This window comes from Populus euphratica, unplaced genomic scaffold (assembly GCF_000495115.2).
Source record: "Populus euphratica unplaced genomic scaffold, PopEup_1.0 scaffold1396.1, whole genome shotgun sequence".
Classification (NCBI taxonomy): Eukaryota; Viridiplantae; Streptophyta; class Magnoliopsida; order Malpighiales; family Salicaceae; genus Populus; species Populus euphratica.
This window is the reverse complement of record NW_011501245.1, coordinates 35,735-47,643: the sequence shown is the minus strand read 5'-3', so window position 1 is coordinate 47,643 and position 11,909 is coordinate 35,735. Positions and strand designations below refer to the sequence as shown.

General features: G+C 30.6%; 2 protein-coding genes across 2 annotated transcripts in view; both read right to left on the bottom strand.

Moving 5' to 3' along the window:
* LOC105117533 (sugar transporter ERD6-like 3) overlaps positions 1 to 5,431 on the bottom strand; it is a 6,039-nt gene extending 608 nt beyond the window's left edge. Inside the window, exons 1-17 of the mRNA XM_011015222.1 lie at positions 5,120 to 5,431; positions 3,149 to 3,211; positions 2,566 to 2,655; positions 2,403 to 2,462; positions 2,238 to 2,303; positions 2,090 to 2,155; positions 1,929 to 2,004; positions 1,769 to 1,833; positions 1,380 to 1,472; positions 1,177 to 1,260; positions 999 to 1,083; positions 853 to 896; positions 696 to 758; positions 549 to 608; positions 411 to 464; positions 147 to 206; positions 3 to 33 (exon numbers count right to left, since the gene is read on the bottom strand). Coding sequence (XP_011013524.1) covers positions 3 to 33; positions 147 to 206; positions 411 to 464; positions 549 to 608; positions 696 to 758; positions 853 to 896; positions 999 to 1,083; positions 1,177 to 1,260; positions 1,380 to 1,472; positions 1,769 to 1,833; positions 1,929 to 2,004; positions 2,090 to 2,155; positions 2,238 to 2,303; positions 2,403 to 2,462; positions 2,566 to 2,655; positions 3,149 to 3,211; positions 5,120 to 5,290 — 1,231 coding nt within the window. The 5' untranslated portion in view covers positions 5,291 to 5,431. The remainder of the gene's footprint in view (positions 1 to 2; positions 34 to 146; positions 207 to 410; positions 465 to 548; positions 609 to 695; positions 759 to 852; positions 897 to 998; positions 1,084 to 1,176; positions 1,261 to 1,379; positions 1,473 to 1,768; positions 1,834 to 1,928; positions 2,005 to 2,089; positions 2,156 to 2,237; positions 2,304 to 2,402; positions 2,463 to 2,565; positions 2,656 to 3,148; positions 3,212 to 5,119) is intronic.
* Positions 5,432 to 6,205: 774 nt separating this feature from the next.
* On the bottom strand, positions 6,206 to 11,144 carry LOC105117530 (sugar transporter ERD6-like 18; the record flags this gene model as incomplete). The annotated part of the gene is made up of 17 exons (XM_011015219.1): positions 6,206 to 6,405; positions 6,606 to 6,720; positions 7,005 to 7,064; positions 7,281 to 7,334; positions 7,449 to 7,508; positions 7,592 to 7,654; positions 7,760 to 7,803; positions 7,913 to 7,997; positions 8,751 to 8,828; positions 9,388 to 9,480; positions 9,560 to 9,624; positions 9,741 to 9,816; positions 10,085 to 10,150; positions 10,235 to 10,300; positions 10,629 to 10,688; positions 10,808 to 10,897; positions 11,004 to 11,144. Coding segments are annotated over 17 exons (1,341 nt in total), but the record flags the coding sequence as incomplete, so codon positions are not given.
* Positions 11,145 to 11,909: the final 765 nt, after the last annotated feature.

The window sequence follows — 11,909 nt, the reverse complement described above, 5'->3', positions numbered from 1 at the left end:
TCCTGCTGATGCCTTAATATTTACAGGAAATATCTGCAGTGAAAAGTCATGCTCAAGTTCAAGTTATAAATTATCTTCTTACATAATTCTCCTGTTAAAAGTATATATAGATGAAAAGTTGACGCATAATCACATGAGGTAATTACCTCTGCCATTATAACCCAAGGTATTCCTGACATGCCCAAGGCAAAACCACAGCCAAAACCCTGGTTATAAAATCAATCAACAAGCACATTGATGTGTAACTAGCTTGCAAGGAGAATTTTCTCAAAATAAAATCCTGAGTTTTTGGTAGTTTTCCAGGCTAGGGATGATGAAAGTGCAGAAGAAATGAGAAAATCTTGTCAAAAAAGTAGACTTATTTTTCTGGTCAAGGAGCAAAGATGATATATTTTGGCTGGATAAGTTACCATTATGCCAACCACTGTCAAAATTGGGGTGAGCTCTTTCAGATAGTGGAGTTCCTGCTCATTCATAACGACAACAGGATCATTAGCTACACTGTGAAAAGAAATAGAATTACTTGTCCATGCTTGTGGTTAAATTACCTGGAAGCAGAAAGATAACCCTACAAGGAACGAGCATAAGCATGATGCCGTAGCAGAGGCCTGCAACATTGTTGGTAGATTTGGTTACAACCTTGATCATCAGATACATCAAAATAAAAAGAAATTATTGCCCTTGTAAGTTCTTACCATAAGAAGTGTTCGTCTTCCAAATAAATCCATCAAGAGTACAGTTACAATAGATATTGGAATCTGCAGAAAATCACCTACTGTCAGTAAGATATAAACAGAATAATTCCCTTATTCACCTTCAGGAAAATAAAATAATATCAACCCATGTATCTACCTGTAGAAGAGCAAAAACTATAGGTCCAACAGAGGTTGAAACATCTATGGAAAACCAAACAGAAATCATTATTTTTCCTTCCTACTTCATGCATGCATGCTTATACCTTCAATTATAAAGATCTTTCTCATATGCTAGATACTTACTAGCTTTATCAAATATGGTACCAAGATAATACGACACTGCACTATTCCCTCCAAATGTTTGTAGTAATATGAGTCCTTCTCCAACCTAATCCAGTTAATCAATCCAAAGAAATATGTAATGAGGGAGATAATATTTATATACAAAATAGAGAACTCATTCAAGATTCGGCGAACTTACAATAATTGCATAAGCGTATCTCTTCTGGAACAACTCTAGAGTTCTAGCTTCATCTGAGGTGTGTTTCAAAGTTTCTATAGCATCCTATAAGAAGAAAATGTCATCTCTTGTTATGGACCTCAAAAATCATCAGAACTGGAAACTTGATTCAAATTGAGAAAATTTGCACCCAGTTTGTTTCAAGATAGGAAGATGAAAGTTACTCTGATATCAGCTGCTTCTTCAGAAATATCTGATTTCGTTCCCCTAAGACGTTGCAATGTAGCTTCAAACTCTTTTTCACGACCGAGTTTTGCCTGTTAGAGAATTTAGGTCGTGTTTGGGTAGTATTCCAGGATAGAAGAGACAAAAACATGTTTAGTCGATGAGAAAGAGACGAAGCTATAAAATAAACATGTTTTTGAAACAATTTTAGAGTGAATTTTTGCGCTTTCAAAACATGAAGTACGCAGAGATATATCCTTGTTGTCCCCGTCATTTTTCTCTAAGACAGTAACAAAAAACTACCTTAGTCGTCTTCATTTTCACCTCGCAATATATTCACGTCTCCATGCGTTACCACATTAGCAACAATATTATAAATTGGACTCACCAGCCATCTTGGAGACTCTGGAACGAAGAACAAACAAACAGTCTGCACTATGTTTGGAATAGTAGCTGAAAACAAGATCACATTAACTCAATTACTACTCTATCATAAACAAATTAATGTTGTCTTAATCTCAGAAAGAAAGATGATAAAAATTTCATACCAAGTAGAGACAAGGCACGCCAACCTACAATACTTCCAGCGAAAAATGTTACTGCAAAGCCGCAGCATACTAACAACTATATAGATGAAAAAATAAGGTTCCATTAAAAAAGGGGGGGGAAACTCCTTGATTTTTCATTGCATCGAATAATTTAATTTAACCTGAGTAGCCGAAGTAAATCTTCCTCTAAGATTCTTCGGTGTTATTTCTGAAATATATACAGGTACCTGTTACAAAAAACGCAGGCTGCATTATACCTCACAGAGAGATGGTGATCAGACATGAAATGGAAGCTTGTGAAATCAGTACCACATAAGTAAGAATCCCTATGGCGACTCCAACTACGAATCTTCCAATGTCCACACACCAAGCATTCTTTAGACAAGAATTCAAACACTTGTTGGATCCATTAGACAGGTATTACGTGATTAAGATAGAAAGACAGAATTTGACGGGGGGAGAGGAAATAAAAACCTGAGCAGATGCTATTGCTAGCCAGCCTGCCATGCAGACTATTTGGCATATCCACATTGTCTGCTTGACATAAAAATTACAGCAAATTAGAAAATAATTTAGGGCATGATAATATTAACTCTTAACGTTTAAACTGAAAGGGTGAAGTTGTCAAGGAGATTACTCCTCTTCGACCGATGAGATCTGCCATCTTCCCACTTAAGATTGCACCTATCATTCCTCCTATGGTCACTATCGAACCAAAAACTGAGTACTGCAGGTTTTACGAAAAAAACAGAACCCATCAAGCCAAGAAAATGTAGGACGCTGCAAATGTAATACAAGGAAGTAAGAAAATCTTGCTACAAAAAAAGTATAAATTAATTAATTAATTCAAATCAAATAAAAAAATGTAATTAATTTAAATATTCCAGTAAAAGTAATGAATGGTCACATAGAATACCAAAACTAAATATTTATCAATGTTTACAAGCATTTAAGTAACTTTCTTGTTCATCATCAAAAAGATGGGATGAAGGGTTTTTATTTTAAAAATATATAAATATACTCTAAAATTATCTGAAAAAAATTTATTTCTATATTTTTATCTGTGTTACTTATATCCTGAAACACTCACAATTGGGATTGAGATGATTTCAATAAGGAAAGAATGATATGATGTTACTATATATGAACAAAAGTGCTAAATGCACTCTTCACTAGCAAAAAAGAGAGAAAGCTGGTGAATTGGAATAGTTAGTGCTAACTGCAGCAACAGAGAGGCCTAAATCTTCCATGATTCCAGATTCTGCTGGAGATGAATAACCCACCTGACAAGAAATTCCAATAATAATCAATGTATTATTATTATTATTATTAACAAGGAAAATGATATGGTAATGAGCAATACTTTCTCCACATGTTTGACTTTGTAAAAAAAAATTCAATAAATTTTTTAAAATTTTATTATTTAATATTATATTTATTTTTTATTAGGTTGTCTGATTGCAGGTTTGACAAGTTAACCTCATTGGTTATGTTTTTTTTTCTTTTTTATTTAACATTTTTTTCTTTAATATTACATTAATTAGAAATTAGGCTTCATAATTTATTTATTTATTTTTTATTAGGTTATTCCGATTTCATGACCTAAGAATAATGTTTAATAGATTAACACGAATTGATTTGGGTTTTTTTAATTTTTTTAATTGAATTTTTTTTAATTATCATTTAATATTAGATCAGTTAAGAATTGAACTTCACAATCTATTTTAATTTGTTTTCTATAGAGATATCTTGATCTTATGATTAGAATAACAAGTTTTGATATTTTAACCCCAATTAAATCATGTTATTTAATTTATTTTGTTTTCTTTCTAAGGTTATTTCAATCTCATGTCTTTTAACATTATTTTTTTTTTATTGGTTTGTCCATGTCTAATGACTTGAGTTGTGATTTAATAGGTCAATCTAATTGATTAATTTTTTTAATTGACTTTTTTTTCTAATTTAATATTGTATTTAATTGAGAATTAAATTTCATAATTTATTTTAGTTTGGTTTTTATGAGATTATCTCAATCCTATAACCTGAAAATAGTGTTTAATAGGTTAGCTCAAATTGACTTGATTTATTTTTTTATATCATTTGTTTAATTAATTTTTTTACAGATTTTATTGTTCAATATTAAGTTCGATAGGATCAATTGAAAATTAAATTTTATAATTTATTTTAATTGCTCTCTATATGGCTATCTCAATTTTATAATCAAAATTGTGAATTTGAAAAGTTAATCCGAATTAAATAAGTTATTCTTTAAATTTTTTCTATGTAATTATCTCGGTCTCATGATTCAGATCATGAGTTGGGCAAATTATCTTCATTATTTTTTATATTTTTTAATTAATTTTTTTTAAATCTCATCCTTCAATATTTGGCTAATTAGAAATTTAAATTTTTTAACTTGTTTTGATTTTTTTTCATGAGGTTATTTTAGTCTTATAATTTAAATTGCGAGTTTAACAATTATAAAAATTACTAATAATACTAAGCACACACTTATACACAAAAATTTAACCAATCAACATGCTAATATAAAATTTAGATTTCTTAATCAATCACATAAATATTAGTCACAAAAATATCCGTTGAAATTACATTGAAATATCCGTTGAAATTACATTGAAGTACTATAAATATTGATAAATCTCAATTGACAAGAGAGCATAGTTTTAAAATCTAACCCGGCCTAACGGGTTGACTTGGGACCCGGTAGTTTCAAGGTTATCAAGGTTAGAACTGAGTCGGGTAAAAAAAAACAAGAAAAGAAAAAATTTAATGTAACCCAGTTAACCCAGCAAAACTCGGTCAAAAACCAAATTACAATTCATTAACTTTTGTTACACGTAAAACTTAGAATCCAAACTTTAAACCAGGCTGCTTACCAAATCATACCAAATCATGTCTAAAAACTATGCAAGAGAGGCCATTAATTTGGCTTTGGACTGGACTAATATAAATTTGTAGTCATTAGTGACACTTGGCTTGGATTTTTCTTCTACTATTTAATTTTTTTAAAAAAAACGATAACATAATAAAAACATAAATGTTTTAAAAAAAGAAGCTAAATTTAAAGTTCAATTAGCTCTAAGTTTTTGCTAATATTGATCATTGATTATAAACAAAACAGCACGTATGAATCCTGACTTTGCCACTACTATAGACACACACACACTTACAGAACATCCATAGCTGAATGAACCACAGAGAGCAACGAAGGTGCTAAAGACAAGAAGAGGAGTGATGGAGTGATCGCCGGTTGGCTCGCTGCTTTCACCGGTGCTGTTTTCAGCAAGAAGTAGAGGGCTTGTTGCTGATCCCAGCCCTTCTTCTACGCCGTCCCGCTCCATTATTTTGGTTTCTGGGCAACAAAGAAGGGTAGACAAGACAGGCTGCTGAGCTTCAAACGTTGGAAATAAAAAGAGAATATTGCGTTTAGGAAAGCTATAATTGAGAAGTCATTTTCACGTTCAGTCTACTGGAGCTTTATTTTAAATGGATATTAAATTACAAAAATTAAGCCATGTCCATACAGAGTTCAGCTACTTCTTAGTGCTCCTCATATGATATTACGAGTTGCAGAAATTTAAAATTGGTGTGGTGGGGAGGTAGGGCCCCAGGGTTTGATCAAGGTTTGTTTAATACTATTGGTGCACTATCTTTTTTTAAGCTGGTTTGTTTGACGAAGGTTCGATTATATTTTTTTTTAATTTTAAGTTTTTTTATTTTTTATTTTTTTAGATTGTTTTAATAAATAAACACTATGAGAAATTCATGAGATAAATAATTTATGTTGGTTTATTAAAATAAATATTTTATGGTTAGTTATGGGGATAATTGGTTGAATGACTGTTTAATTATTTATATTTAATTTTTTTTAAGAGTATTGATAATGAGAAAATCTTATAATGTTTTCAACATATAAATTTCAGAAGGTGTAATTGTTCATTTTCAAAAAAAATAAAATTTTATGAAGCATCTTTTTATAATATATATAAATTCTTCTATTAGAAACTTATAATTTTTGGATTCTTTGATCTTAATTAATTTAGTTATCCACTTTTATTATTTTTCCGTTCCATCCATGAGAATTGTCAATAATAATAGTAATAATTTTTTTTAAAAAAAAAGTAAACTTGAAATTAAATCCTTATTTATACTAGACTAGTCTTGGATCTAAAATTCTTGGAGAAACAGGATGAAAATTGGAATGAAGATTTCTAAACTAAACAAATATTAGAAAATCTTAGCACCTTATAAAATAATTATGCCAGAGAAACAAAAACACTCCCCGCGTCATTTGATATCTTTATCAGTGCACATAGCTTATTTATTACAATTTAGTAGACATAAGTTATTAACGTTGCTTGTATCTCTTCCAATGAACGTCCTTTAGTCTCTGGCACCATTATCCAAGTGAATAGAAATGCCATGGCAGACATGCTAGCGAAGAAGAAAAATGTTCCTGCCAATAATAATCACAATATATTAATTAATTATTTATATATAAAATGCCATGGCAGACATGCTAGCGAAGAAGAAAAATGTTCCTGCCAATAATAATCACAATATATTAATTAATTAATTAATTATATATATATATATAGTACCCAAGTATAAATGATGGTGCGTATGGAAATTAGAAAGAGAGAGGGAATTAGCGACCTGCTGAGTTCCATTCCAGCATAAAATTAAATGCAAATGTCACAAGCCATGAGCAGGACCAATTGACTAAAGTCACCAAGCTTCCAGCTGAGGCCTTGATGTTTATTGGGAATATCTACAATATTATTCACAATAACCCTTGAGCAATGATACAAATCATTTTCCCATCACTTCGTTTTGTCAAAATATAAATATATAATCTTGTTTGTTTTTCTGTATTAAAAACATTTCTAAAAAAATTGATTTTTTTTTCTTTATTTCAGTTTTTTGTATTTTTGGATCGTTTTAAATTAAAAAAATATGTTATTTTAATATTAAAAGAACACTTCAAAATATAACCGGAACGTAATAACAAACAAGCTCTAACTAGGAGATCAAGCTTAAGAGAATTACACATACCTCTGACATTATAACCCATGGTATTCCTGACATGCCTATTGCAAAAGCATAAGAAAATCCCTGATTGCAGAATTTATCAATAAGCACATTAACTTTATGGAGTGCAATTCTCAAGGAATTTGGCGAGAAACTAACAAGTTCGTTTATTAGATTTAAACATTGTGATTAGCCATTCATTCTTAACTCCATATATTTATATTGATTGTTTGTTTTTTATAGGAGATATTTATTTAGTTTGTTTATGGAGATATTGTTAATTAATAGATAGAATTATACCAGTACTCCAAGAAACACCATCAATGGAGTGAACTCCTTGGCATACTGGTGTTCCTGTTTAACAAAAAAAAAGGAAAAGGAAAAGGAAAAGGAAACCATTATTATTTCCAGAATGCAACTCAAAAACAGCAGATACATGTAAAGAAATATATTTGAATTTATTTGAACCTGTAAGTAGAACGATAACCCCATGATTGACAGACACAGGCATGATGCAATAGAAGAAACCTGAGCCAAGTAGATTTTAATACAGTGTTGGTGCTCGAGTACAGCATCACAAGTCAAAATGAATCCATCGTTGCAGTTCTAACCATAAGAAGAGCTCGTCTTCCAAATGCATCCATCAAGAGCACTCCTAAAACAGCAGCAGGCATCTACGAACAATATTTGCACTAATTAAAAGATATATATAAAAAAAAGGAACCCTGCATTCGTGATTGCAAAGAAGCAAGAGGAATACGGTGTTCATGTGTGAATACCTGTAAGAAGGCTATTGCTGTAGGACCAATGGTAGTTGAGACATCTATGCCAGACAAATAAAAACTATTATTCTGGGATTTCTCTTTGCATTCATTCCTTGTAAGTTAATAATCAATGATCATATGTTCACATATTTTAAGAGAGAGACTTACTAGCTTTAGCAAACACTGTGCTAAGATAAGCTGCAAACACACTGTTCCCTCCCAATTGTTGAAGTAACATTAACCCTACTCCAATCTAAGTTAGTTGAAATTGTGTTTATCAGTCAGCATAATGAAATGAGATGATATTTGATTGAAAGAAAGATGACAGATCGATTAATGAATTAATTTGTAACTCAACTTGTATTGATGTTCCTATGTTAAATTTAAAGACTCGAGAAAAAGAAAAAATAGTAAGAGCAGAAAATAAAGCTGCAAATACAATATTGTTGTTGTTATTGTTGTTTTAATTTCTTATCTCAAGAATGCCGTTTATATTGTTACAATATAATGGCTAACTAGCAATATTAGAAAATTCTAACTAGGAAATAGTTGATTTAACATCAGTTCCTGCTTTACAAGGAAAGTCCAAGTGTGTTTGGTATTGTAATGCGATGCCCATTTAGAATTAAGGTTGAACCTGTTTTTCATCAAAGTTAAAAAAAATTCTGTGTTTTTAGATTATTTTGATGTGCTGATATTAAAAAATATATTTTTAAAAAATATATTATTTTAATGCATTTCCAAACCAAAAACACTTTGAGAAGTAATCTATACCATATTTTCGAACACCCTTATATAATGCTTTTTGCTAGAAAAAAAACATTAAGATAATTTTATATATACACATCAAAACTATTGAAAAACACTTGAAAAAGTGAAATGCACAAAAAAACTAAAGATCCTAAAATCCCCAGTAGAAAAACTCAACTCATGCTAGCACTCTAATCCCAATAGGTCTCAATTGAGGAGAAGAAGAAGAAGAAGAAGAAACTTATCTTAAACTTACCATAACTGGATAAGCATATTTCTTTTGAAACAAGCCTTGAAATCCAGCTTCACCGCGTTGGAAATTTTCTGTAGCATCCTACAACAGATATAGGAATCGCATGTCAGCTCCTTGAGAAATATGAAACGAGTAATGCTGGGATACTAATATTTCTTACTAGCCAATCACGTGACATTTAACATTTAAAATGATCCTAGTCATTAAAATTGATTAATTTTGTATGCTGTATGGGAATATCGACGCTATAGTTGTTGTCTAAAACAAAATAATTTTTTCAATTTCATCCCTCTATTGTACATCATTATATTTCCCTTAACAATGGTTAACAACAATTGTTAACCCGCTCAAATTACTAAAACAAGCCTCAAAATCATGAAGGATATTTCCAGAAAATCAATTCATGTTTAGATGGATTTGGATTTCAAGAGTTTTCTGAATTTTTTTTATTATTGATTTTATGGAATTTGGTTTGGTTAACAACAGTTATTTTCTTTTTTGAAAGATTAATAAGAAAGTGAAGGACAAAAACAGAGGTAGGAAGAACATACGAGGCTAAAAGCCAAGGATCAAACCAAAAAAAAACAAGTAACAAAAGATACTTTAATACAATCTAGATTTTTAAGACAAGAAATATTACTTTGATTTCAATAGCTTCTTGAGAAAAACCGGCGTCCACTCCTCTAAGCCGTCGCAAAGCATCTTCAAACTCTATTTCCTTGCCAATTGATGCCTATAGCAGCAAACACTTAGATTACCTTTATTGTCTCAAAATGGGAATATATATATATATGATCACAAAATGAACTTACTAGCCATCTTGGAGACTCTGGCACGAAGACTAAACCGACAACTTGCATTAAACATGGAATTATAGCTGGGATTCAACAAGATTTAGGCACAAGTAAATTAACAATAATAAAATGCTTAATCATTTTAGAAATAAAACGCCAATAATGAAATAATTAATTAAATCAAATTGCGAAACATTACCTAATAGAGACACGGTGCGCCATGAAAAAAAGTTTCCAAGGAAAAACACTGCTAAGAGGCCAGAACAGTTCATCAACTGCAAACATGAAGAGTTAAGTCATTGAAAAAGAAGGAAATGAAAGAAGGCTTTGATGACCCATTTAGGGATTGCCTGCATTTCAAATTGTTCTTCGATTAAAAAAACATCAAATTAATGTTTCCTTAAGTTTTCTTGGATGGTTTTAATATCAAGAACACAAAAAAAACAAAAAAAAAAAACATTAGTTTAACATGATATTAATTGAAAAACATTCTTTAAAAACACCGTGTACCACAATACCAAACACGTTTTTAATTAACCTTACCTGAAGAGTCACTACAAATCGACCTCTAATATTTTTAGGTGTTATTTCTGCAATATATACAGGTACCTGTAATGAACAATATTCATATAGTTAATTACGAGTTAAATGGAAATGTTAATCAATATGTAATGCAAATTTAAATACAATTACCACATAAGCAATAAGTCCAACTGCGAATCCAATTGATACTCTTCCAATATTGACCCCCCAAACATTCTTTAAACAAGAATTCAATAAATATTGTTAGTGAACCACAGTAATGATACAGAGTATAAAGCAACTGCATGCATAAAACTGTTAGTAAAGCTCATTTGACTAAAATTAAGATTGTACGAAGGTGTTTGTTTCCACGGTAGCTTATGCTTCTGGAAGTGTTTTTTTTGCTTGAAAGACATCAAATTGATGTTTTTTCAAGTGTTTTTGAAAGGTTTTGACGTGTTAAAGAGCATTATTTTAATGGGTTTTCAATTGAAACACTTTGCACTGCTATTGATGTTGTAAAGTTCATGAAACACAATAAGAGGTGGAAGGAGGGGGGCTATACCTTAGCAAATGCTATTCCAAGCCATCCCATGATGCAAAATATCTGGGATAACCACATTGTCTGGTTGAAATGATAAACAACAATTAAATGGAAGAGTTGAGGATTAGCTAATAATCATGAAGGTTTAACAACATTCTTGCTAGACAGATACTTAAGAAGGTTAGTATTCAGAGAAGTACTCGTTTTCGGCCAACAAAATCCGCCATCTTCCCACTTAAAATAGCACCTATCGCAGCTCCTACTGTCATTATTGAACCAAAAAACGAGTACTGCAAAATATAAGGAAACAGAACAAGCCAGGTGAAAAAAGAGAGAGATTAAAGATACATTTGAGGTTGCCATAGAATGCCAATTGCAAATAAAAATAAAACTAACCGCAGCAATAGACATGCCTAAATCTTCCATCATTTCAAATTCTGCAGTCGATGTGTAACCAGCCTGACAAGCAATTTCAATTAGAGTCAATGACTCAATGTAATGGATGATTTCGTTCTCTTCTTTTGCTTTCTTAATCCAATGTTAGATTACAGTGATATCTTCACCTTTCAAGGTTTTTAACATGCCAAAAACCATAAATTTCAACTGTTAGAATCTTATTACTAAAGACAATTGCATTGGTTTTTAATATAATTTGATATTAGTGAGAATCGAAAGTAAATCAATTGAAAAGGGAATGGCCTGGAAATAATATTAATTTTAATCTATAGTCTGGCATGACAAGTCAACTTTTTTTACATAGAAACAGCTTTGTTTTAAAAAAATTATTTATAAAATAAAAAATAATGATTAAATCAACTCATATAAACTCATCTGGTCTAAACCTAGGTCTTGGTTTAAGTCGACCCAGTTGGGATCTTATAACCATACTTTAAAATAAACAAGAAATCTGATCCGAAAAATTATAGGAGTGTACATGTTAGTCTCAAATCAACATATAAAGACTAAATTCATGGGTTCTTTAATTTTAACAAAAACAATTATGAGTTTTATTGATTTAATTAACAAAAACATTAAAAGTATAAGGGTTATTATGAGTGTGTTTGGCATCGTGGTAGTAGTTATTTTTCAAATAACTTTTTATATCGAAATGCATGTCAATGATGTTTTTTTATTTTTTAAAAATTATTTTTAATATCAGTACATCAAAATGATCTAAAACGTATAAACCATATTAAATTTTAACAAAAAATAATAAAAATTTAAATTTTTAAAAATCATAAATTGAACCGCGACCCCAAACGGTCCCTATAACATAATGAAAACAAAGTGAGGACTCGATCA